Source organism: Cornus florida, unplaced genomic scaffold (assembly GCF_030987335.1).
Source record: "Cornus florida cultivar Cherokee Brave unplaced genomic scaffold, ASM3098733v1 CherokeeBrave_3.0.0_Hap2_Chr01, whole genome shotgun sequence".
NCBI lineage: Eukaryota > Viridiplantae > Streptophyta > Magnoliopsida > Cornales > Cornaceae > Cornus > Cornus florida.
This window is the reverse complement of record NW_026775571.1, coordinates 72,790,684-72,818,399: the sequence shown is the minus strand read 5'-3', so window position 1 is coordinate 72,818,399 and position 27,716 is coordinate 72,790,684. Positions and strand designations below refer to the sequence as shown.

The following is a 27,716-nucleotide window of genomic DNA, read 5'->3' as shown; positions in this document are numbered from 1 at the left end:
TCAAGGGCTCACTCATGTATAAAGTGTTCATACTATCAAGCATGTGAACAAGGTTTTGAGTAATGAGAGTGCAATCACTTTTGGGAAATTATGCCAAATGTTCTATGTACATCAAATTTGCCATTTTTTGCATACCCAATGATGTAACCACCACCATTAATTGGCTTTACTTACCATGTTTTTTTTTTTTTTTTAGTCAGTTCAGTAATATATTCCAATAACTTACCTTGGATCAGTTCAGTAAAAAGAGGGTCAAAATTTTCTGCTGAAGAATAGAAGCTTATAGGTAGTGAAATTATCCTTTTTCTATATTTTTTTTAAGGTTAAGGTGTGCAATTAAAATGATTTTTGGCATGAAGAAGGCCTCTCTCTTTAAATCATGAGCCTCCAGCCTTAGTGGTAAGGCCATATATACTCTCAAAATCTCTTTCCATTGGTCAGTGGGCAAATGCAGCTCCTTTCTATATGTTACTCAGAACCTGCGTGCCATTAATTAATTTGCTAATCAAACACTAGGGAATCTTCCTCCACTGCTTACAGCTTGTGTAACAAGAACATGGAGTCACATTGTCATCTCTTCTTCAATTGTCCGTACTCTCTCTTAATCTGGGAATACTTTGCCCAAAAACTGAACTACCATTATTTTTTGTCATGGCCTCACTTGATTGCCGGAATTGGACAGGATTGGAAACTCACTCTTGCAGCCATGGTTTACTGTCCACTTGAAAAGGTTTGGGAATTCAAAACTGCCAGAAGAAATGAAGCACCCCTTAAATTGAACTCAACCAAGAGCTTATGGTTTATTGTATTTGGAAGGAGAGAAATTCGATAATTTTCAGTCATTCTTCCACGGAAGCCACAGATATCATAGCTGATATAGAGGGTTATGTTTATCAGCTCTTGTAAAGCCTCTGATCTGAGGGTATAAAGGTAACTCTATGATGTCTCAGGCCTAAAAAATAATCTAATAATCTTGAATCATCATTGTAACGATTCAAACATAATATCTCAGGCTTAGTTCACATATCACAGAGATTAGGCTTAAAACCCTAGTTTACGAGGTTCACTATACCAGAACTTGAATGGGTCACTTTCTTGGTCAAGTCTCAGCTTGATTAGCTTCAAATCAACAATTTATTCATGCTCAGATGGTGTACATGATGTTCACAGCATGAATTCAACATGTTATACATATTTCAGTTGTATTTGCACCAGAAAAACACATTATAATGAGGTTAAAGACTCGTAAAACAAATACAGCTAGGATATGAAGATAAACTTGATTTCTGAAAATGTATATAGATAAAACAAACTTGCCTCAACCTTTACTCGGCACTAGAAATGAACCAAACCAGAATTACTGATTTGTTGGTTTTTTTTTTAGCAATCTGTTGAAATGGTAGTAGTTTTTTTTCCTTTTTCTTTTTAAAGATGTTTCAAAGTCTATTCAATACAAATATATAAAAAACTTCTTCGACTTTAGGCCTAATAATCCTTTGAAACTTGGCTTGAGTGTCTCTAAGGCCTATATCAAAATGAATAAGCTTTGATCAATTGTTGATACGATTATGCTTTTGGATTTGGATATTAATTATTGGTGTGCGACAAATTAGGTTATGGAAACTGAAATGGACTTATTATTACTTTGAATGGACTATAAATGGATTATCTTGATGTTTTGTTAGGGATGTAAAGGTCTGTTTATGTGATGTTGCGTAGGATTAACAATGTGCCCTCATTTTTCTAATAACCTGCTATCTCTACTGTGATATTTAGTACTTTTCTTCTATTTCAGTAATTAACACTCATCTGAGTCAATTAATAAGAGGCCATCAAATTTTAATTTATAACAAGGACTCACTCAACTCCAATAAGATGAAGTGAACAAGTACTTAATCTGCAACCATTCTTTAACTTTGATGCTTCAAAGTTTTTGTTTTTCTACTTTCTCATGATCATTGCTTCATTTTCCTGCTGCAGAACAAAAGCACTAATTACGGAAATTCTAGCGAAAAACACATAAGAAGAGCTGACTGGTTGATCTTTCTCAGATTTATCCATTGCAGCTGTTAAGTTTTTCAATTGTATAATCAATTCCCACTACATTAAACTTTGTATGGTCCATATTGAGCCAAAAAAGAAAAAGAAAATAAAACAACATAAAATTTAAAGTTTTTGGCAGTTTAGAGAAATCACCATGTTTTGATATGCTGTTCAATTTTGGAATGTGAATCTGACTAATATCAAGTTACTGAAACCTTGTGGCAAGGTTGGAATGCAATGGAATAGGTTATTGTTGAATTCAAAATTGGGGTTTTCCATGGAAATTTCGATAACTTGAACAATAATGAAATCAACCAGTGACATACTCATATGAATTAACACTCACTTTGAATTCTTGGCAGGAAAAAATTTACTCAAAGAAATGAGGTGAGACCTTTTTTTTATTTTTATTTTATATGTTTTCAAGGTTAAGGTGTGAAATGAAAATTATTTTTGGCATAAAGAAGGCCCTCTCTGTTTAAATCATGAGCATCCAGCCTTAGTAGCAAGTCTATACTCTCAGAATCTTTCCAATGGTCAGTGGCAAATGCAACTCATTCCTATATATTACTCGGAAGTCACAACCTGCGCGCCATCAATTAATAGGGTCACTGATTTGTTGTGTCAGCATCTATATATATGTATGTGTATATCTAAAAATTGGTTGATCTCTTAATGCCACAATCGAAAAGGTGTGCATACATAATAGAGTCACTGATTTGTTGGTTGTTTCTTGAGCAATCTGTTGAAAAAAGTAGTAGTTTTTTTTTTCAAAACAGTCAACTCTTTCAGCGTTCGGCTCAATGAAGTAGTAGAAAGCATGAAGAGGTAGCTTTGCCTAAAAAGGAAGGTGCTTAGGTATAAAAATTTGGCTAGCTGGAATAGAAAGAGAGCTCTTATTGTGAAGCATATTCAATTCCATAAATACTCTTCAACCTGGAAAAGATGAGTACAAATTTATCTGCTAAGGGTATAAACCTCCTGTAGTTAACCTCCTATAGTTTATTGGCTTGGAAAAAATAACTTAAACTAAGGAATGAGGTGAGACCATTTTATTTTTATTTTTTACGGTTAAGGTGCGCAATGAAAATGATATTTGGCATGAAGAAGGGCCTCTCTGTATAAATCATGAGCCTCCAGCCTTAGTAGTAAGGCCATACTCTCAGTGGAAAATGCAGCTCATTCCTATATATTACTCAGAAGTCAGAACCTCCCCATCAATTAATTTGCTGATCAAAGACTATGGGGTCTTCCTCCACTGCCTCTTGTCATATCTTCTTCAATTCTCATTAATGACAATGGCTTCTACATCTTCATATTCTCAACTGATCAATGGTGGAATGAAATAACATTCTTGCAAACGGACCTCACATGATTACGAAAAGACCTCTCATTTAGAAGAAATGGCAGAAAGGTATGCAATTCAACAAAAATTCTTGTAACATTCTTCCTTTGTGGATTAAATTTTACAATATTCCCCTTGAATATTGGACTTCCCCAAGGGTTTTAGTTACATTTCTAGTGTTGTTGGGAGACCCCTATTTCCTGACAAACTCACATAGACTAAAAATAGAATCAGCTTTGCAAAGATATGCATGTAAATTGATGCTTCCAAACCATTCATTGAGAAATTCCAACTGAAAATTTCCCCTGCAAAACACATTGATATCATTGCTGAATTCCAATGGAAACCCTTGGTTTGTTTGAAATGCAGATGTTTTTGCCTCCAAAGTGATAAATGCATTTCTTTGTCAGGGGTGAAAAACCCTAAAAACCAAGCTAATCCAGGTAAAACCACTGAATCAAAAGCTAACAAGGAATGGACCATTGTCCAAATAAGAGGTCTAGCATCCCCTGAACCCTCATCACATCCTACTGAGGATAGTACCCAACATCAAAACCCTACTGCAGAGCCAACTTCCCTTCCCCTTGGCGATAGTGTCTTCAAATAATCTGATAGTCATTCTCCTACCAATGATCCATCAAGCTCCTACATCCCTTATGTCCACATTCATGATAACTCCACTGGAGTTAATACTTTAAATACTGATGATAGTATTGATTTGGTCAACATCGATCAATGACACCTCCTCACAACCTCACCCATAAACCACTCTTTCACCTACACTACCTTCCACGCCTACTCACCACCACATTCCTACAAATCACGTAAACCACATTGAATGTAGTCAGGTTGACAGAGGCTCAAATGCTAATAGAGTTGCCACTAGCAGCTCTGAATCTATAGCTGAATCATCTTTATTAAGCACATCTTTATCCTGCAGTTTAATCTCTATATGGGATGGAGGAGACAACAACCCTACTGGCAATGACAAGAAGAGGAAAAAGAAGGGTGAATCTAACCTTATCCAACCTTTTATACGCTTTACTGGTCTGCTCACTAAGGCTCTTGCCTAATGTTTTTTGCTGCATGGAACATCAGGGGTCTTAATTCCCCTGAAAAAACAAAGAGAAATAAAAAAGTTTACTTTTGAATCTAAACTCCAGATGTTGGCCATTTTGGAAACTAAGGTTCAGGAAGTTAACTTTGCCTCTATTCTCTACTATATCGCCCCTACTTGGCAATTGTTACATAACTATTCTTGCTCTGTTCTTGGTAGCGTTTGGCTTTTAAAAAATCCCACAATTCTCCAAGTCCAAAGGCTTTCTATAACTGACCAGGCCATCCATTGTATTGTGACTTTGCTGGAAGATTACAATCGTATGTTTGTGTCTACCATTTATGCTTTTAATATTGCATCATAGAGAAAAAGCCTTTGGAGTGATCTAGCTATCCAAGCCCCTTGTTTTGCTCCTTCTCCATGGATTCTCTTAGGAGACTTCAACATTATCAGGCATCCCAATCAAAATTTTAGGGGCTCTCAGAGATGGAACCAGACCATTTACGAGTTCAACCTCTGCATCCAAATTGTCTAACTTAAGGTTTAGTGGTATCCTTCACACTAGGACCAACAAAAGTGAAGGTACTACCAATGTGTCCAAGAAGCTTGAGTGCTTACCAATGACAATTAGCTCAACCTCTCTCCAACTGTGTCTTTCTTCCCTATGGTTTATTTGACCATTCTCCAATGGTTATCAACACTGGTAATACAAGCCCAAATAAGAACATATCCTTCAAATTCTTCAACTTTCTTGGCAACCACAGTAAATTCCTTGACACTGTCACATATGTATGGTCTCAAACCATTCATGGAAACACTATGTTTCAATTCACAAATAAGCTCAAGCTCTGTAAGCACCAATTGAAACTCCTTAACACTAAGGAGTATAGTGATATCTCAGCTAGGGTCCTTAAAACTAAGAATGCCCTAAACAAATGTCAAATTGATTTAGATTCCAATCCAATGGACCACCAGCTAAGGCAGACATAGAAATATCTCTTATAGAAATACCATGATTTCTTCACAGTTGAAGAACACATTTTCTTGCAGAAGTTAAGGGTTAAGTGACTAAAAGAAACTGACGAAAACACAAGTTTTTTCCTTAAGTCCTTCAATAAAAGGAAAATTATAAATTTTACTCTACCTAATGGTCAGTCCACTGACTCAATCCTTGAGATCAAGCATGAAGCTATAAGCTACTTCAAGAACCTTCTTTGCAGCCAAGTCAGTACATACCCTGGTATTGCCTCTCTCATAGTTTATTGGCTTGGAAAAAATTACTTAAACTAAGGAATGAGGTGAGACCTTTTTATTTATTTATTATTTTTTAAGGTTAAGGTGCGCAATGAAAATGATTTTTGGCATGAATAGGGGCATCTCTCTTTAAATCACGAGCCTCTAGCCTTGGTAGTAAGGCCATACTCTCAGTGGCAAATGCAGGTCAGAAGTCAGAACGTGCGCCCCATCAATTATTTGTCTGATCAAAGATTATGGGGTCTTCATCCACTTCTTGCACCTTGTGTAACAAGAACATGGAGTCACATTGTCATCTCTTCTTCAATTCTCCATACTCTCTCTTAATCTCAGAATACTTTGTCTAAAAACTGAACTGCAATTTTTTTTTTTGTCATGGTCTCACTTCATTACTGGAATTGGAAAGCTAATACCCTGTTTTAATGGTTCGAAAACTCACTCCTGCAGCCATGGTTTATTGTATCTGGATGGAGAGAAATTCAAGAATATTATGTCATTCTTCCAGGGAAGCCCCAGAGATCATAGCAAATATGACTTAGCCTTCAAGCAAATATGACTTTGCCTTCAAGAAAATTATACAGCAGTATTTAGGTGCAAGCAATAACTTCTCAAAATAGTTAGAAGGATGCACTTCTTTGTTTGAAAATTTTACTTGGTGCCACAATCGAAAGTCTTTTGAAAGGAAAAACTATTCATATGAAGATTTCCGTAAGACAAGCACCCCTCGTTAATTGAATCAAGAGGCTTTGTTGTATGTGTCTCATGATCCAACAAATGAAGGCGCGAGCTCTTGGTAAGACCACCACCATTATAAACTAATTTGTTTTGAAATTAGTTAAATCATAGTTAAAACCTTACTGAGACAGTTTGGTTTTTGGTGACAAGTGGATTGCTGGGTCGAGAGTTGTATCTCCTCTGCAAGGTTTTCTATACTGGTAAATGGTGTTCCTGCAGGCTTTTTCAAGTCAGAGAAGGGTCTTTGTCGAGGATGTCCTGTATCTCCTCTCCTATTCAGCCTAGTTACAGAGTAGTTTTCTAAGCTTGTGGATCAGTAACTTCAAAATGGGGAGCTTGAATTTAGTCCTGAAGTGAGAAATGCGGGGTTTCTGATTGACTCATTTCTTTTTGCAGATGATTTGATCATTTTCCTAGGTTCAATGTCAAATGCTGTTACTTTGCTGGATGTCTTTGATACCTTTAAGCAGGGTTCTGGTCTTCATGTGAATTTTGAAAAAAGCCGCATTTTCTTCTCTCAATATGTTAGAAGAACTAGAGGTATCTTAAGAATTTTGAAAGTCCAAAGAGTCTACCTATGACTTACCTTGGTTTACCTTTGATCTCTGGTGCAACTAAAAACTCTCAGGGCCTCTCATTGACAGGATTACTTATAAGTTGGCTTCTTGGAATGGGCTCTATAGAAGGAAGGGTAGAGCTTATCAAATCTGTGTTGTCTTCTTATGGCTATTATTGGTCCTCTGTCTTTGATCTTCCAGTTAAAGTGATGAGATTTTCTTTGGGGATCTTCTACTGAGAGGAAGAAGATGCGTCATCTGAAGTGGTCCAAAGTCATTCTTCCTAAATTGGAATGGGGTATGGGAATTAGGAGAATTTCATACATTAACAAAGCGTCAAAAAGTGTGTTGGTCTCGGATTTTCTTCAAGGTAAGGATTCTCTATGGGTGGCTTGGTTCAAGATCAAATATGAGAAGAAGATATCTTACTGATCTTGCAATATTAAGAAGTCTGATTCTGCAATTTGGAAGAGCATTTTTACAATGGCAAAAGTGGTTGGCTTTCTGTGTTCCTTAAATATTGCAATCTGGAAAAGATGAGTACAAAATTGTCTGTTGAAGGGTAGAAGGTTATGGATAGTGAAATTAACCTCCTCTAGCTTCTTGGCATGAAAAAAATTACTCAAAAGAAATGAGGTGAGACCTTTATTTTTTTATTTTTTAAGGTTAGGGTGTGCAATGAAAATGATTTTTGGCATGAAGAAGGGCCTCTCTCTTTAAATCATGAGCTTCCAGCCTTAGTAGTTAGGGATGTTAACTACTTTGACTTTAGGCCTAATAATCCCTTGAAGCTTGGCTTGAGTGTCTCTAAGGCCTATGTCAAAATGAATAAGCTATGATCAATTGCTGATATGAATGTCTTTTTCCTTAGAATGCTTTTGGATTTGGATATTAATTATTGGTGTGCTACAAATTAGGTTATGGAATCCGAAATGGACTTATTATTACTTTGAATGGACTATAAATGGATAATCTTGATGTTTTGTTAGGGATGTTAAGGTATGTTTATGTGATGTTGTATAGGATTAAAAATGTGTCCTCATTTTTCTAATAACATGCTCTCTCTGGGGTAACATACTTAGAAAGCTTGGTGAAGCTTTTTCATGGATGAAATCTCAGCTTGAAACCTCCTACAAGTTTGTGTCAATGAAGATAACTGCAGCAGTTGATGCTATCAAACAATTTGTCATCAAAATGAAGAACTGTTTCGGTTCTGCAATGGCGAAAGTGGTTGGCTTTCTGTGTTCCTTGTTTGGCAAGTCTTCTTCGCCAACGGAGGAGATGAAGGAAAAGCTGCATTCTTCATCCAAGAGTACTTTGCTCAATTATCAACTTGATAATGAGATTGACCGGCTTCTGGAGTTGCTAATTATGTTTTGTGCTAATCAACCTGAGGAATTAATCAATTGCTGAAATGAAAGTTGATTAATTTCCTTTTTTATATGGTTTATTAAATATTGGTGTGACAGAAAGTAGGTTTTGGAAACTAAATAGGCTTGTTTGCTTGTTACTTTATATGGGATTATTATCTTGATGTTTTGATTTGCTGGTTTAGTAACTTGTTTATATCAAATGAGTCATTTAACCCGAGTATTAAATATTGGTTATGAGGGGAGGGGGAGGGGAAGGGGCGGATAATTTTAACCCCTTGTCATGTTTGGTTGATTAATGAAGAAAAAGAAAAGAATGAATAATAATCATGTTTAGGGAAAGAAATAAAAGGAAAGAAAATTGTTTTAATAAATTTATTATTATATTTTTTTCTATTTCAAAAGATAAATTTATAAATTTAACTATGCAATATAAAATAAATAATAATTTGATAAAAATAATATTGTTCTTTTGAATTCATCTTATATGCTGGATAGGAAGGAGAAAAAAAAAAAAAAATGTATGCCATATTGGCAACAAAAAAATGTTACTATTTTAATACAAATGAGTTAAATTAAAAGTTACAATAAAAAAAAAAATAGAACTAAAGAATTCATAATATTTATGTGACAAATACATCAAAAATATGAAACAATTATTATTTCTGTGATAAATTATAAAACTCCTCGCAAATAGAATGCAGAAACAATTATTTCAGCCTCCCAATCGCCTCCATCTCGAAATTTATAGGCCATGCAGATGTGGAGTGTTAGTGTTTGTGTTGTTTTGGCTTGTATGTCTTTGCCAAAAATAAAAAAAATAAAAAAATAAAAAAATAAAATAAAAAATTAGGGCAAATCATTTCAGCCTCCCCAATCGCCTCCATCTCTATTCTCGTTCTCAACTCTGAACTTGCCCTCTCTCTCTCTCTCTGCAACTGCAAACTACAAAATCTACAAGAATCAGAAGTTCAAAACCCATACATTTCAGTTTATCTATCAGTCTGCAAGAATCAAAAGTTCAAAACCTATTACCTATATCAAAACCCATATAGGCATATCATTTCAGATTGTTCAAAAAATCAAAACCCATATCTTTCAGTTTCCTCGCCCGCTGTTCCAGTTCGGGTTCGCCGTTCGCAAGCTTCAGCCGCTGGCCCGCTGTCTCTCAACTCTCAAGCTTGCCCCCCTCTCTCTGCAACTGCTAACTTGTATGTATGGGTTTTGTTTATGTATGGGTTTTGTTTTAATTTGTTTTCTAAATCAACTAATCAAGGTCTGCAATTCTTGTTATGCAAACTAAAATCAAGTGTAGAGAAAAACAGTACAGTAGAATGGACCAAATCGACTCCCGCCAAAAACCGTGACAGGGGGGAGAGGGGGAAAATTTTTTGGGGAGAGAGAGAGAGAGAGGAAGGTGTTGCAACTCGCATGGCGAATCCATATCCCAATCTAAATCAGAAAACTTTGAAGGCCACCACCATCTGTTCCTCGTTCATAAAAAATGTAGGTGTTATCCCTTTTCATTAATCTTTATGATATATATATATATATATATATATATATGCATGATTATGTGTATAAATCTTACTCTTGCCATTCTTCTACAGGTGTATTTGCATGATTGGTGGCTGATTAAGGCTGATTTGGGCTCCGGAAGCAGACAATTAGGCGTTGGAGGGTTTTCGAGTAGAGAGTAAGAGTTGCTTTCTTTCCCAATCTTTATTTATCTTGAAATTTTGGTCTAATTTTTGAGCAAATTTCAGCTTCCTAGATCAACATTTGAAGTGATTGAGAGAAATTAAATGAAACCCAAGAAGGGTTTTCACATGTTTGTAGTGTTTTTAGAACAATTTTGAATTCCATTAGAGTAAGAAGATTAGGGTTTTTTTTATTGAAAATTTTGATGGGAAAATATGGATTCCCCTCCCCCTCCCCTCCCCCTATTTCAGTTGCTCCTTCAGTGGCCATGTCAAATATATAAGTCTAAATGATTATTCTAATAAATCTGGAAAAACTGCATAGTATGGCCCTGACCATCAGAAGATGTTTGATATTTACGGTGCATGCCTCATGCTCAATTGCAATATTTACTTGTAATTTCTTACAATCAGTCAATTTGCGGTGCTCAGTTTCAGTGTAGATGGTGCTTCAAGACTAATGATGCTTCATTTTTCTGTTTCCTTCTTTGGGCGCTACTTGGATATGAATTCTTAGGTATATGTCATCAGAAACACTTTAAGTAATTCTCTTTGCCATCAACAATTCTCATGCTGATATTGCATGAATTTCAGTCGAATATATAAAGTCAAGCTTTTTCTCATTCTGCTTTCTCATACCTTTAATTAAATCTCATTTTATTTTTCGTAGACATCTTCAATACTTTCCTCCCTTTAAAAGTTAGGTCTGCCTTCCATTTTTTGTTTATCTTTTTCCAAAAGTTAATACTAAGCTTGGGATTCATCTTTTAATAGTGTTATATAACTACGATTTATAAACGGAATTTGTATTATTGGTAATGTATTTGTTTTTATTTGATTTATACACATTGGTAAATTTTATTTCTTTCCTATTATGTTTATTTAATTGAACTGCGAGTCTTCCCCAAGTACTCCAAATGTTCAAAAGTTACAAACTTACAGTACAGTTTGTCAAATGGTATGACCAAGTAACTAGTAAAAAGTGAAAACATAGCTAAGAATAGTTTAGGTTTGATAGTGAACCTCAATTCGCAAGAGATTAGGGCTTGTTCTCTGAAAACTAGGTAGATGGAATGATTAATCCTGAAATGTGATTCTAAAATAAAACTACTGCTGTTTTGAGTTTACAGTTTATAGATCAATTAATCTAAATTGAATGGTTTAGCTCGGCGAAACCACTGATCATCATATTGCCATAATTCTGATTTGACCTTTATATTCTCTCTAGTTTTTCTTTCTTTTGTTGACACCATAAAGGTTGCTTCTACTCTGTAGTCTGCAGCTTATATACCCTGATAAGATGATTATAATGATGATAATTCTCTTTAGTCATTTTCTTCTTTAATTTAATTTATAGGTGCCCAACATATTGTAATTTTACATCCTTTTAGAAAAAAATTTGTACTATTATTTCTTATAGAAATGTGAGTTTTTGGTAAAAATTGTTTCACTTTGTGGTTGTTGATTGTCAAGATCTATAGCTTAGACATCATCAATTGTTCCAAACTTCCAATAACTGCTTATTGGACTTCCTACCACAGGAGTCGAGGAATAAGAGCTTTTCGAGCTGCAGCAATTGCCAAGAGGCATGACACTGTCACTCTTGAGACGGTTGATGGCATCACGGTTACACTTAGTGGTTTCATAAATAGGTCTCTCACACTTCAGAGTGGCTTTCCATCTGAGGTGAGTTAGTTGAGTGAATCCTTTTGGTTTCAGTACCTTCAGCCTTCTACGCTAATGTGATGATCATATCCTGCTTCATAATATTTCATGGGTACTATATTTAGGTTTCACAAATGACAAGGTTACTATGAGTACATATATGCATCACCCATTAATGGTCATTGGTTTGAGGAATAGCTACATTAAAATGTATTTTCCTGCTACTATTGTATCCAATAATCTGTTTCTAGTTGCTTCTGGGTAACTCTCCCCTCCATTTCTCTGTCCTCCTCTTTTTGAATAAGAGCAATGATATATCCTGTGAATTCGGAGGATGCCAAATAGGGGATATATGAGTTGGGGTGTCGGCCCCCACCACGTGACATCACCTTGACATCATATGGTGGGGCCCACACCCCCACTCACACAATACTCAGTCGGCATCCTCCAAATTTGGAGGATGTATCATTTTTCTTTTAATAATATTTTAATTCTGATCTTGAATTTGAGTATCAAGGGAAAGATCCGTAATATATAGATGCATCTATGACAGACATTGCTAGATTTTAGTTTCTGTATTTAAAAGTAGCTCTTTTACTCTTCCCCCAAACATCTTTCCAAATGGAGTCGAAATTTGAAACTCTTAATTTGAACAGGTTTGCAATCATTTCCTTTTTGGGTTTCCATATTGCTGGGAAGTGTATGCTGCTCGATGTTTTGGTGAAGAATCTACCAGTAGAGCTGTTCCATCAAGGGTTTCTAGTTTAGATGGGTTCAACATGTCTTCCAATGATGGTTCAAACAGTTCTCCGCCAATTTGTTTGGATGATCTTCCAGTGACTCAGATACGTGATATCGTAATGTCCACCCTTGATGATTCTGAAAATTCTTTGTTAGCAAAGAATATTTTCAGTGATATGCTGCGGGAATACGGTGGCAACACTTTCAAAGATAACGGAGCATCATGTCACTCGAACACAGGAAAAAGTAGTCCAATAAAGACTGGTAATTCTGTACTGAATGAAACTCCAAGTGATAAAAAGCTTAAGGTCAAGCGGAAGTTTAGAAGTGATGACGGGATCTCACATGCAACAGATATGGGAAGAGAGATGGGTATCCCGAGCTCAAGTAAAGGTATCGCTACAAGAAGCATGACTAGATTGAAAAACTTAAAAAGCAAGCAAGAAGAGAATCTTTCAGTAAACCCGAACATAAAGCAAGGAACTTGTGAGCCAATTTCTGCATCAGAGGTCTCTGGGAATCAATCTGGAGGGATAAGAACCGGAAGTGATTCAAATATGAGTGATGCAGCCATAATAAGTGAAGAGGAAACAAAAGCCAAGGATTCCCATAATAGATCTACAGACAAAAAATCGGGTAAACTGAAGACTTTAAGTAAGTCATTTTCTAGATCAGAGGCCTCGAGGAACCAACATGTAGGGGTGGTAACTAGAGGAAAGAGTTCAAATGTATTATATGCAAGCATAGTATCCGAGCAGGAAAAGAAAGTCAAGGAAACCCCCGACAAGTCTGCAAAAAGAAGATCCAAGAGATTGAAGAATGTAATGAATGATCTGTAAAAGCCGAGAAAGCCAACAACTGAAACGTAAAATAGTTTTAGCTTAATGGATATTTATCCTGCGAAAGGCTATAAGTGTTGGAAACATGTCTATGAACTACATTTGCTCAAGTTACTTTTATTTTGGAGTTAAATTGAGATCTTATGTTAGAATTTTTCCACAGTGATGATGATCTATGTTATTTTGTTTTCATTCTATATAATGCCTCATTCTTATCAGTTATTTCGCGACAGTTCCTACTGAAAGCTTTTAGTATGTCTGTTGTGTTGCTGTGCTTGGCATTCTCAGAAAATGCTGCTTCTTATTGTTTCAGTTTTTGTCTTCTAATTAGAAAGAAGATAGTATTCATATATCGACCACACTTCGAAGCTTCATCATTTGCTCTGGTTCATATGGCAGTCTCTGATTCTAAGAAAGTTGCTAGACCTGTTGGTTATAATGTTAATGGAAGTCTCAATCTTTAAGTTTGTAAATTTAAATAAACAAGTTGACTAGGAGTTGAGGTTTTTGGTGATCAGCATACATGCACAGCTGTGGAACAAGTTCAAAATTTTCGAACTCGAATCCTTCCAGTTTGCTTCATTGCAAGTATCATTGCAAGTATTATCCTTTTTGCAGTGACGAATGTTATTATGATTATTGAATATTATGTTCAACTTGTTTATTTATTAACAAACTTAAATTTACAATAATAAAGGAAAAAGATCGATTTAGAAATATGAGTATATATCGTTTATGTATAAATTGTTACTTTAATTTAAAGGTAAAGTATGAAAGTAAAGGTCTGTACTAACAAACCTTTTTTCTTTTTTTTTTTGCTTAAAGATGGTATTAGTTGTTTTTTCTTTTTTTAAAATAATAATAATAATAATCACGTGTAATTCATGTTTTGGAAACGGTTGTAAAAACTTATTTAAAGTTACTTTAGTTACAAAATGTTTTGTCAACTTACTATCACATGTAAACAGATAATATATTTATCAACTTCCTTAAAAAATAGATAGTGCACTAAATAAACTCAATGACTTTAGTGTACTAAACTTAATGACTTTTTTTTTGTATTTTAAAAATAATAAAAATGTTTTAAAATAAGAAGAAAAAAAACATAGACTTTTATAATGGTATAAGATAAATTGGTGAATAAAATTAGAAGAATTGGAAAATCTTTTATGCGATCAGAAACCTAGAGTCTTATTATTCGAGTTCGTATTATGTGCCAGAATTTCAATTAGGCAACTTATTTTCTAGCTGTACATGTTGTGATGTCTTCCTTTTGATTCTTAATCCCTTCTGTAAGCCACAATATGAGTGATCGTCCTCTCTACTATTTTGATTGACAAATCTAAGTGTTTTTTTATTTATTATCAAGATTTCAATTTTTTAATGAGCCTCTTCAAAGAATCCCTTTTTTACCTTCCATTTTTCCATGGATTTTTTTTTTTTTTTTTTTTTTTTTGGGTAGAAAAAATCTCAAATTCTAATTTTATTACCACTCCCTACTAAATGCACAAAAACAGAGGCAGCCTTGATAAAACTCCCAAAGGAAAAATTATATAATAAATGGACATTTGACCTTCAATTTAGTATCAGTTGATTTTGTAACCAAAGCCTACCTTTAAATAAAGAAAAAAAATTAAAATTAAAAAAAATCTAACCAGAGTTTCAGCCAAAAATCCCATGATTTTGGTCTATCTAGGCTTAAAAAATGTTGAACTCTAGTCTACCATACTGCCTGGGATAGCAAAATCATGAAACAAAATTACTAGGGGATGCAGTAAAACTGTAAGATAATTGGGTTATTTATATATTTATTTATGATTATAATAAAATCTAACTCATCTTACTAAGGAATCAACCTAAGAGAAAACTATTTTATTTCTGTTTAACAAAAGAAAATAAGAAATTGTAGGCATAGAAGGAGATGATAACAAATGATTAATGTTATACTTCAATTGCTTAAAAAATTAGTCTAATACAATACGTTGATACGTAATTATTATTTACATTTGCTTGTTCTCCTGATAATTGCCAACACCTTCAGTAGTCATCTGAGAGAGAGAGAGAGAGAGAGAGTTATGTCTGATAAAATCAACATGAGAAACATATGCAAAGATGGTAACATAAACAACTAATATACATGTACCATGCATGGAACATGAATCCACATTTCCCTACCATAAATTTCATACATATACAAAATTTAGCCAAATAATCCAACCTAGAAAATAGATATAGCACGGATAACTCAAAGGAATAGCCCAATAATGGCAATATTCTTAGGAGGTTGGGAGTTCAAGTTCCCTTGGGGCGGCCCCAAGAAAATTCCCCGGTGCTTGCCCAGGGCATATAGAACGGGGACTGCATGCTCCCACTAGTGGACTAGGGGTGCTCTAACAGGCCAAACCCCACCATCACCATGTCGACAATATATATATATATATATATATATATATAATAGAAAATTTTGTTAATTTGACAGTCAAGACGGTAGTTTCTGGCTATAGCTCATGCCTGCTTCCTGTTCTGGTAGTTTTGTTGGTATGAATGCGAACAATTATTAAGAAATACGAGATATGGTGGGAATGCAATATATAAGACATGGGGAAATTTTTTAGAAAAAAACAAAGAAAATTTAGACATCACAGAGAGGCCCTCATCATTTTGTCTCTAGAAATATGGTGTATTTCCGTTTTTACCCCTATGGCTATATTGAGTGGAAAACATGCAAAATCTTATCCCAGTGACAAAAACATATCATCTATAATTGGAAAAGAGATGCAGTTTAACACGATAAATGTTCCTGTATCTAGATTTTGCAGCAAAAGTTGAGAAAGAAGCATGTGGATGTACCAGACCCAAAGCTTCTGCCACACTTCTATGGCTCTCTTCGCCACAAACTCCAACAAGCATCTTCATCAAAATTTCCCTTTGTTCCACTTTTAAATGTTTCTCAAGGCCTCTAGCAACCATCTCCATCTCAGGCTGCAGAAAGAGATCCCTCATTATGTACAACAGATCACAATCAGTTTCCCTACCAGAGAAACTGCATATTAGCTATAAAACAGTTCGTATGAACTGGAAAGTTGCTGAACAGAGAATCTCCTCATGGTCAGAAGTATTTTTAGAAAATCCATGCAGGATACTTGCAATGAAAAAGCTAAAAGGAGAGTGAAATAAAAGCACGGGATTTATTGAAACTATCAGACATGTACAGTGTAGAAACCTTCACTTTTTCAAAGAAAGAAAAAAGAAAAAAGACTTCATTGAATACTTCCCTACTTTCCGATATAAGGCGTGGACTGGAAAAGGAAGGAGGGAACAAAAACAAAACTAAAAAATTATAAAAGAGTAAAAAATAATTTCTACGATACCTGGGGAGGTGGGTGCAAAAGGACTACTTAACAGCATTTAAGTAACATATTCATAAAAGAGTGCATTTGTACTGCTTAAAGGCTCTAAAAGGACAACAAGAGCTGAAAAACGACCTCGGTTGAAGTCACGAAAAGGAGGAATGGAAATGTCTTATCTGACAAATTGATGCAAAGCTATAAACTTAGTCCTTGAGAGAATGCTAGGTCAATATTAATGGTATCACATGATAACGAAAAAAGAAATTGCATGGATTATTCAAGCTGCACAATGGAGGGAAGCAGAGAGTTATATAGAATGGAAAAAAGTAGAGGGCATACAGTTCTGTTAATTATCAAATCGATACTTCCAGTTTTCAATAAAAGGTGAACAATTTCCATATGCAATATATAAGAGAGAGAGAGAAAAAGTGATAAGATAGTTTTTCCGAATGAGTCGTGACAAAACCAAAGCACATACCGAACACTCTTCTGGAGGAAATATCCTGTGAAAGAGACATATCTTTGATAGTTCCATCACTGCTTCATAATTTTTACCTTGCATTTCAAAAGCCTGAAATCAAATGGATACCACATAGTAAATAAACTATTTTTAATCAAGAAGCCAAAAGCCATCAGAAGAACCAAAACATGTTTTTCTCAAGAAAAGAAAATTGTAAATGTTCCAAGGATTTTGTGACAGATTTTCAATTACAACATTTGCATAGCTTTAGAAGCATTTGAATTATTATGTTTTAATCTTTTTCTTTTCTATATTACTTAAAAACTGCAAATAACATCTACTTATAAAGAGAGAACGTTTAATATCTCATATTTTCAGCAGTAGCAAAAAACATTAAGCATAAATGCCTTTGCTAATGATATAGTCAATAACAGAAGTGCTGGCACAAAACATCATCAAATTCCAAGTATGAGAATGGAAAAACTTACCCATGCCTGTAAAAAGGATGAACGTGTGCGTGCAGCAACAGCTGCAGACACAATTCTAGCAGCGCGCATGCTCTCAAGCCTGATGTTATCAGCAAGCCCAGCGATGAATTGCCGGGCATCCTCACCATAAATCTGGGCGAAGGTAGAGTAATTTGCCACTCTCGAACACACCAAAACAAGTTATAAAAATGTGAGAAAAGAATAAGTGCGTTAGATAGACTAGTAATAAGCAATTGGCAAGTATGCATGACTTATGCGAGCAGAAAACCAAATACCTGCTGCAATTGTTTAGAACAAAATCAACCGAAGCACGATAAATTGAATTCCGTACATTGATTGTGTCAATGAACACTCTCACTCCAGAGGTCCTGCATATTTGACGCAACTGCTCACCCATACAGACAAGAAAAATAAAGTGCATTATCAAAGGGTCAGCTTATGCACAACGTATTACAATTACAGTTTACAAATTCTCTAAGAAAGTAATTCTAAAATTGATGTGATATCAACTCAATCTAGTAATAATTTGTTTTCTCTGAACTTTTATGGTTAAAATTGACAAAATTTAATGAAGAAAGAGATCATTGTTAACTAGGTTAAATTTCATTTTGGGCATAGATGATGCCTTTAATTTAAGTACTGATTTTTGGGTTGGCAAACCGCATGAAAAGTCAGAACATTTGGGATGTTTGGCTAGGTCTCGTCATGCCTTACTTCTGTCTCTGTAATAAGAGGGAAACTCCCATGGGTGAAGTTGAAGTAAATCATTAGGAGAGCTTTTACTTTGAAGAGCCCCATCAGATTAGGGGGTGGTCCTCTTCGTTGACTTCACAGAGGGAAAAGGAAATTGTTTTTCATTCAAGAAAATGGGAAATTTTCTATACAAATTCATTACAATGGTTTATTACATTAAACATGTGCACCAATTTACAGATATTTTAGTTTCATTTTTAGAAAATAATCGAACACGCGTCCAAGGGCAAAAGAAAGGTGAGAACAATCCCATTCAGCCCTAAAACCAGACCAGCAAGAACATAAGAATTTTTTTTTCCTACTTGAACATAAGATTGTTTGATACGCAACATAACTAACCTTATCCTATTTTTCTTCTTAAGTTACTGTTCAAGGTGTTCACAGCTCCAGTACAGCCCCTACACCATTTCCGATATCCTATTATGTTAACCCTAACCAATCCCAATTTGTTCCTACCTTTTTGACTTTTCTAGTAACATCTAGAACTCTGAAATAGTTGTTATTGAGAATTTCCAGCAATTAGGTATCCCTTTTTATGTAGTTTCACCATAAGTTCACAAATTTACAAGTTCATTCCGTAACATCTAAAACCCTGAACTTTCTATTACCAGGAACTAATCTTGTGAAATACGAATCAATTAACACTAAATAACATCAAAGCAAGCCAAAATGCCCCACCAGAAAAGAATCGTTTTTTAGAATTTTTAAAAAAAGGATCATAAACAATGTATGGGAAAAAAAATTTGTACCTACATGATTATATATGAATAAAAAAAACACCTAAAAAAAGTGTTTCACAAGGAAGGGGGGAGAGAGAGAGGGAGAACTCCTGAAGAAATTAGGAATAAATTTTATCTATGAGTACGATGTATTCTTTTTTTTTTTTTTTTTTTTTTTTTTTAATATATAGATATCTATGAGTATGATGTATTCAGTTGGAAGGCAGAGAAAAGGGACTAAATACATAGTAAAAAGAAATTTATCCACAGCAATGATAGAATGAGTTAGTGCATGTATATAGTAATAATTAAATAAGTCGCAGAAACACTGACTTGAATAATATCATCCTCCAAAATGTCCTGTCCGCTCATTCTATTGTCCATGATCGCTGGAAATCAAGTCGATAAGCTGTGATTCGATGAAGAAAAGCATGACCATAATACTTGTAGAAATTTGAGAATATACATTGTTACCTAGATCAAAGCAAAAAACCCAACTATAAAACCACATCTAATGCAAACCATGCATGGTAGAAGTATGTAAAAGAGGAAGGCATATGAGGCATATGAGAGGAAGGCATATATGACCAGGGTCTCAAGAAACACATCTAAAGTCTAAACATCAAGTTAGATGGAGGTACAGCTGCGGGTCAGAAAATAACTTTATCTCTCATTGATGAACATGAGAGAGAAAGTTCCAATGAAATACACATTTTTTGTTGGACAAAGTTCCAATGAAATATATTTTATAAAAAAAAAAAAAAGAACAAAAAAAAAAAAGAAAAGAAATGGGGCCAAAAAGTTGGGTCGGGGTTAGGCTAAGCACCTATAGTAACATCTATACAATCAACCCCAACTCAAATCCATTTTTAGACAAGTGAAACCCATCAGAAAGCACATCGATGTCTAACATAGTAGAAGGCCCGACAAACTGACCCACATAGCTCATCTACTCCCAACTACTTCCAATTCTACTTGAAAACAAGCCAGAAATAAGAAATATATATTCTTTAGTGAATAATATGTCATTCAATATAACTAAATATGTATGTTACAAGTATCTATCAGTTTACCAGTCAATCACAATGTTAAAGAACTTAAAGTAAAAGATGAGACTGATGACACAGGAATTTTATCAATCATAGTAGTCACAATGGTGGTACAATGACGATGCAAGTTAATAAAGGTGATGCTGATGGTGGCATGATGACTATGTTGATGACTGTTATAAAGCATAAAACGGAAGCGAAGAGACAAATGAAACAAGTAGAACACATAGATATTACGTGGTTCAATCACTAGGGCCTACATCCACGGCACAAAAAGCCCAAAGGGCTACATCACTTTTATAATACTCTCTCAATTCATATACAATACAATGGTGGAGGCTCCTTTACTCAAGTTGGAGCATGAATGCCCAAGTTTCCATTGAGATGACAAGTAACAACAAGTGTGAATGATGAAGAGAGGACAGAAGACAAAGAACAATGCTACCGAACACATCGACAACCCAAACAAGTCAACAAAAAACTGTCGGAGACACGGCAAAGGCGAGGACAATGCTACCTAAAGAAAAATTAAACGAGAAAAACACAAAAATATTACGTGGTTCAGCCACTAGGGCCTACATACACGGCACAAAGAGCCCAAAGGGCAACATTACTTTTATAATACTCTCTCAATTCATATACAATACAATGGTGGAGGCTCCTTTATATAGGAGAAGAAATTATGAGAATGGAAAGAATTAGAAAATAGAAAACATGGAGGATTTTTCTCTACTGTTTCCTCTAACAACACCAAATCTTCAATAATAGGAAACAACATCAATTACTGAAAAAAATTCCTCCACAATAGTAGCACAATAGCATTAATGAGACATTGGCCACAAAGGAGACAATTACAGTGCCTCGGTGAAGGTGAATCTGGGTTTTGCTATGAATCGGATGATGGCTAACAGTGAGGGATCCAAAGTTTGTAGGTGATGTGTTTGGACCAAAGAATGACCCAGGACCGCAGTGCAAGAAAGCAGCATGATGCAGCTGAAGAGGACTTGAAATTTGCTCCTATACCAATTGATGCAGTAGGAGGAGAAGTATGAAATCTGATTAATTCTTCAAATATATATTTATATTTGAACTCTAAAGAAGAAAATACAAAATAACCCTAGAATCCAGACTCTAAAGCCTTGTGTCTATGTTTAGCATATGTGTGGACTGTGCAAGACACATTGGTCCTATCCAAATCCCCATCAACAAAAGACTTCACAAAGCTCCGAGACATGACTAAAAGTGGGGAAGTTTTAAAGTAGAAAACTACTATAGTTGCAAAAAAATATGAACATAATTTGAGGTCATTTTTATATATGTTAAATTGTTAAAGCATAATTATCCATATGCAATTGTTAGTATAGACTAGGATAAACAAGCAAGGTTTATAAATTGTACAATGTTACATGGACTTCTAATTGTATGTACTATGAAATCACACTGGTATAACATACGTGTGGAACATGTCTAGTCTGATACACATAAAAGCGTGTCGGCACTTGGCAAGTCAAAATTTTCCACATTACTATACAAATAACATTCTTATTATGTACGTATCAATATGTTAGCTTCAAAAAAAAAAAAAAAAAAAAAACACATACTAAACACTACATATATACATAAACAAACCACTTCAACCTAGGAAATTCAAAGAAGAATATTAAAGGGCAAGAACATCAAGTTCTCCTTATATCCTTAGATTTGGTAATAAGGTAGATCATGTGACTAAAGACGTATCCATACCTTACACGCATATTTGAGACCATGTAACACAAGATCAAATTATATAATTAAAAATTTTAACATACGCTTTTGAAAGGTTAAAATATTATTTTATGTTATTTTGTCCAAATTCTAATTTTTTCACATTTTGTCATGTTGTTTATCCGCATTATCTGTCCATGTCATGAGTTCATGTCCATGTCCATGTTATGTAGGCCTGCTTCAAAGTTGCAACAAAGAATATCTAGCAAAAATATTTCCTTTTCAAGTCTTGATATAAATTATCCTGAAATTATAGTGTTCCTTTGTCTCCAGTCTGAAAATTACTTAACTGGCCTTTTCTCCAAAATTTATCTTGCTGTAAATGATGGTAATGACAGCAATGATTCTGACTACTTTATTGAACCTTCTTTTATTGCATCATGTGACCTATTTTGGATCTAGTTTCAATTGTCTTTTTCTGATGAAATATCCTTCATCATAGTTGTTATTAAGGTAAGTTGGGACTCATCCATTATATTTGATATTTAAAAAAAAAAAAAAAAAAGTATCTTAGTTGTTTGGTAATATGAATGACTCCTTCACACAGACTTTCTTCCCAAAAACTCCAATACCCAATAAGGTTGCCTTATCATTTGCTGAGCTTGATTGGACAAGATCTTGAGACAGATGATTTGACGTCTATGGGAACAACAGGCTAAGAAGTGCTTTTGACCGCCTTATATTGTCAATGTATCCATGAGCACTAAATCAAGCCTCGAGTATGGACAGAGCCATACACTTTCTTTTCTTGATCTTCATTTTCACAACACCAGCTCCTTTACTGATCAAGATATCAACCAGAATGACGAAACAAGCCACAGATTCCTAGAAGGTCCTAAGTGCCCTCTTACTCAAACAACACCACTATCAGAGAAAGGCCTTTAACGCTGCAATGCAAACTAAGGGACTTTAGAAGGTACTTTGACCTACAAAATGTCCTTCCAAGGGAACTCAGGGCTCTACCTGCCATCCAAAAATCTATAAACCAATCTCACGCCAAACCAACCTTCTTATTAGGGCACCAATATAAAACATCAAATTTCTCCCACACACACCAAAAAACCATATAGGAACTCAAAGAAGGCATCCATAAATTCCACTTTCTAATCTTGAAGAGGGTAAAAATATTGAGGCGCCCAAGTGACCAAAATGGCAAAGATGGATGTGTGACAAGTAGACAAACTCCAAAGCATTCTCTTTATATTAGCAAGTTTCCCTCTAATTTACAGTACTCTCTTCCATCCTGCCAACCAACTCTCAGCCCTCTTGACTACTGAATCTCAAAGCTGGATCGCCTTGAAGAAAGCACAAAGAGGCAAGCCTAAATAAGAAAAATGAAGGAATCCCAACTTGCACCTATTTAAATAATTTCACTTTTTGCCAGATTAATCACTAAGCTTAACACAACTAGATCTTTTAGTTTTTACTTATCAAAAAAAAAACTAGATCTTTTAGTATTGGACTACCAAAGATGACATTAATGTCGATCAATAGAAGACAAGATATTGAAATAGGGAGGCCTCCCGTCATACTGACCTAAAACCCTCCTAAAAAGTAACCACCCACCGACCTTTACTAATGCATCTGGTATATTGAATAAAACTTTCTTGTAGCATTAAAACATATGTATAAGAAAAATAGAATTAAAGATTTGTATAAAATTTACCCGAAGTTTGAAAATATTGGAAAATATATTGTAGAAAGAATTATTAAAGGAGTGAGCATGAGGGTAGAAGAGGAATAGGGTAGAGGAGTCATCAAATTGTCTGTAGATATATCATACATATGTATAATGTATCCATGCACATAAACAAAAACATAAATATCACGTCCTTGTTATGAATCTCTCTATATGACAAACCTGTTTCTATATAACTTATAAGCTATAAATTTCTTCTAGTAATAGTCATAGAACAACAAAATTAATTGTCATAAAGGTAACAAGGTTTGAAGACAAGGATGTGGCCGCTGATGCAAATGTGGGTCATACTGGGTGTAACATAATGGGATCGGTTATCGCGATCGTGAAATTATGTCTTGACTTGGCTAAGACCTTGGAATTCAAAAGAGACTTGGCCGGTTCTCATGTAATTCTGATTCCCACCAATATATCAGCGTGTATCGGGCTCAAACTCTACCAATTTCGTCACCACTCGACATAGTTCTAGTGACTCGACGACGAAAAACTACAAAAGATGGTCACTTCATACAAAATAATGCCAAGTGTTAAGTGTGTCTCCTCCATTCTATCCTCCTGTGGACTCTGCACGGATGGGACATTAATGGGATAATGATCATAATTTACTTTTTTGAATAATACAATTTTCATATAAAAGAAAACATATATTTTACAGTTGTGTCCTCTCCTTAAACTTCTGTAAGATTTGTAGCATGTTTGTGCCTGAAACCTATATCCATCTCCATGCTCCTTACATCTGATCTAACTCCTTCACTTAGCCTCAAAACCCATCCTATCAATAAAATAGGGTGAAAACCCTGATTAACTCTGATTAACGGGATAATATGACTTTTCAACATCAAGATTGTTGAAAAACATTGCACTCCACTTCTTGATCTCGCTCTCATTCACCCAAAATACCACATATCCTCCAACAAAGGCATTATGAGAAAGATAGAATATGACACATGACACATGACCCCTTTCAATCGTATTGCCAAAGTTTACTACGGTCACTACCCCACCAAGCTAACCAGAAGTTCGTCAAATACACCGCTCCCACCAAGGTCCAGCTAATTTGGTTGAACCCCATAAGTTGGAGGATACTATCAGAGACACAAACACACGTGGTTTTAAATGAATTGACCGCAAGTTTAGACATTTGGAAAAATGAGATAAAAATAATATATATATATCTATATATATATATATAAAAAATAATAATTAAAAAAAAAAAACATTTTATTAATTGTACTAAAATAATTAGAATTTTGTAACAATTATTAGAAGATTCATGGAAACTTTGATGACTAACTATAAATTTTGACTTTAGGTTCAAGTGACCACATCAAAGCGAAAAATTAACAGCTGCGAAAAATATGGACCAAGAATATTTGCACATAAAATACCACATAATTTCCAGAAAAAAAAAAAAAAAAAAAAAAAAAAAAAAAAAAAAAAAAAAAAAAAAAAACATAACTAACTGATAAAAAATCAAACTGTCAACTAGAAGACATAAACCAACCTCGAATTAATCTGTCAGCCTCTCTCTGATACTCCTCCTTGTTAAGCGTCAAAACTGGAGGCGGAAGCGAAACCGGCCACCAATCTGGCAACTTCTGCCCCTTCCGAACCCAACTCTTCGACAATGTCTCCGAACCTCTCACCACAGTCGGAGGAGTTTTCGATACCCTAAACTCATTCATCTCCTTCTTCTTCACCCCAACAACCACTTCTCTCCCCCCAAGACTCCGGTCCCTCCTCGTAACGACTCCACCACTATACCCATACCTCAATTGTTCCCTAAACCCTAACCCCAATTTCATCAAAACCCTAAAAGCAACAACAATCACACATCCCCAAAGAGCCAAACTGCCGATAAATTGCAACGTAGACCTGCGGCACGAGACTATAACCTTCCGATCATCATCCACTGTGATCAAAGTCTGCAAGTCCCGTAAAGCCTCGTTACCAGAGTAAACGAATTGATTGTACTTCAATTCAGAGAAACTTAAGAACCTTTCAACAGATGATGAAACTTTGTTCAAGGGTTCGATATCGATGGCCATTTGGAGTTTGGAATCGGACGTCGAGGTGGGTTCGGCGTCAGTGAATGGATTGGGATTGAGGCGGCGACGAGGACGACGGCGGCGGGGACGGAAGGATGAGGCGGAGTAGGACGAGGAGGTTGAGGGGGTGTTGGGATGGTGATTTCTAGGGTTCTGAAGGAGTTGGGTTCTGTAATTTAGGGCATTGAAAAGGTATGGAAGTGATGGTTGTGAAGAAGAGATGGAGAGTGATGGATTTACAGAGTTCATGACAATCACTCACTCTCTCACTCACATCCGAGCTCTCTGTAGTTTGAAGTTTGAACTTTGAAGAAACGACTTTTGTCGTTGAATGTTTGAGGGACTAAAGTGGGTCATGGGCCACTTTGACTGAGCTGGTCTATTTGGACCGGGCTGAGCTGGGGTAGGAGGAGGACAGCCCAAATGAGAGATCACAAACTCAACTTCAGTTTCCTATACGAAGCCTGTGACTTGTTTGGTTTTGTTTTCTTACTTCTTTTCTTTTCCTTTCAAAAAATAAAATAAAATAAAAAATTGAAAATTCATTTGATTAATTTTTTTTTTTTTTTTGGAAACATAATTTAAAATATGTATCCAGTTTCATAAAATACCTTTTTCTTATTAGGATGTGATAATCCATTTATAGTCCATTCAAAATAATAATAAGTCCATTTCAGTTTCCATAACCTAATTTGTAGCGCATCAGTAATTACTATCCAAATCCAAAAGCATCCAAGAGACTTTGAAACATCGTTATTTGTATCGAAGAGACTTTGAAACATCGTTAAAAAGAGAAGGGAAAAAAACTACTACTTTTTCAACAGATTGCATTGCCAACTGGTCTAATTTGCTGGAAACACAAACATGTGCTACTTATTTATGCCAAAAATAATTTTCATTGCACACCTTAACCTTAAAAAAATATAAAATAAAAATAAAAAAATGACTCATCTCATTTCTTTTGAGTAATTTTTTTAATGCCAAGAAACTATAGGAGGTTAATTTCACTACCCAAAACCTTCTACCCTTCAACAGATAATTTTGTACTCATCTTTTCCAAATTGCAATATTTAAGGAACACAGAAAGCCAACCACTTTTGCCATTGTAAAAATGCTCTTCCAAATTGCAGAATCAGACTTCTTAATATTGCAAGATCAGTAAGATATCTCCTTCTCATATTTGATCTTGAACCAAGCTGAAGCCACCCATAGAGAATCCTTACCTTGAAGAAAATCCGAGACCAACACACTTTTTGACGCTTTGTTAATGTATGAAATTCTCCTAATTCCCATACCCCATTCTAATTTAGGAAGAATGACTTTGGACCACTTCAGATGATGCATCTTCTTCCTTTAACTTGAAGATCAAACACAGAGGACCAATAATAGACATAAGAAGACAACACAGATTTGATAAGCTCTACCCTTCCTTCTAGAGAGCCCATTCCAAGAAGCCAACTTATAAGTAATCTTGTCAATGAGAGGCCCACGGTGAGAATTTTTAATTGCACCAGAGAATCAGAGATCAAAGGTAAACCAAGGTAAGTCGTAGGCAGACTCCCTCTTTGGACTTTCAAAATTCTTAAGATACCCCTAGTTCTTCTAAAATATTGAGAGAAGAAAATGCAGCTTTTTTCAAAGTTCACATGAAGACCAGAACCCTGCTTAAAGGTATTAATGACATCCAGCAAAGTAACGGCATTTGACATTTAAGCTTTGAGGAAAATGATCAGATCATCTGCAAAAAAGAAATGAGTCAATCATAAACCCTCCTTTCTCATTGCTGGACTAAGTTCAAGCTCCCCATTTTGAAGTTTCTGATCCATAAGCTGAGAAAAATACTCTGTAACTAGGGTTTCTTGTATTGTGTATACTTAAGGCTGTGTATCCATTCTTATAATTAAGGGCTATTGATCAAAAGACTAGGAATATGTGTATCTGAGTCATTCATTAATAATCATTCCCTTCTACCTATAATACTCCTGCAGACAAAAATTTGTCAAGTTTTAAGGAGTCTTTGAGTACAAATTTGTAACTATTATTATTATTTTTTTTTGGGTAAGTATTCTGTAACATGAGT

The 27,716-nt window shown here is 35.1% G+C and overlaps 2 protein-coding genes across 4 annotated transcripts; one reads left to right on the top strand and one right to left on the bottom strand.

Annotated features, from left to right (window-relative positions):
- Positions 1-9,072: 9,072 nt before the first annotated feature.
- LOC132300475 (kinetochore-associated protein KNL-2 homolog) lies at positions 9,073-13,528 on the top strand. 3 transcript variants are annotated; one of them, XM_059797586.1, is made up of 5 exons: positions 9,073-9,572; positions 9,677-9,867; positions 9,972-10,057; positions 11,603-11,747; positions 12,383-13,528. In XM_059797586.1, exons 2-5 carry the CDS (start codon positions 9,793-9,795, stop codon positions 13,304-13,306), a joined length of 1,230 nt encoding a protein of 409 aa, XP_059653569.1. In that variant the 5' UTR covers positions 9,073-9,572; positions 9,677-9,792; the 3' UTR covers positions 13,307-13,528. The 3 variants fall into 3 exon arrangements, with proteins under 3 accessions (XP_059653569.1, XP_059653562.1, XP_059653554.1); XM_059797579.1 differs by having other exon boundaries at positions 9,672-9,867; XM_059797571.1 differs by lacking the exon at positions 9,073-9,572 and having other exon boundaries at positions 9,579-9,867.
- A 1,700-nt stretch (positions 13,529-15,228) lies between these two features.
- LOC132300494 (uncharacterized) lies at positions 15,229-25,952 on the bottom strand. The gene is made up of 7 exons (XM_059797597.1): positions 25,093-25,952; positions 19,410-19,465; positions 17,880-17,989; positions 17,605-17,764; positions 17,135-17,227; positions 16,157-16,288; positions 15,229-15,354 (listed from the first exon to the last, which is right to left on the bottom strand). Exons 1-7 carry the CDS (start codon positions 25,883-25,885, stop codon positions 15,307-15,309), a joined length of 1,392 nt encoding a protein of 463 aa, XP_059653580.1. The 5' UTR covers positions 25,886-25,952; the 3' UTR covers positions 15,229-15,306.
- Between the last annotated feature and the right edge of the window lie 1,764 nt (positions 25,953-27,716).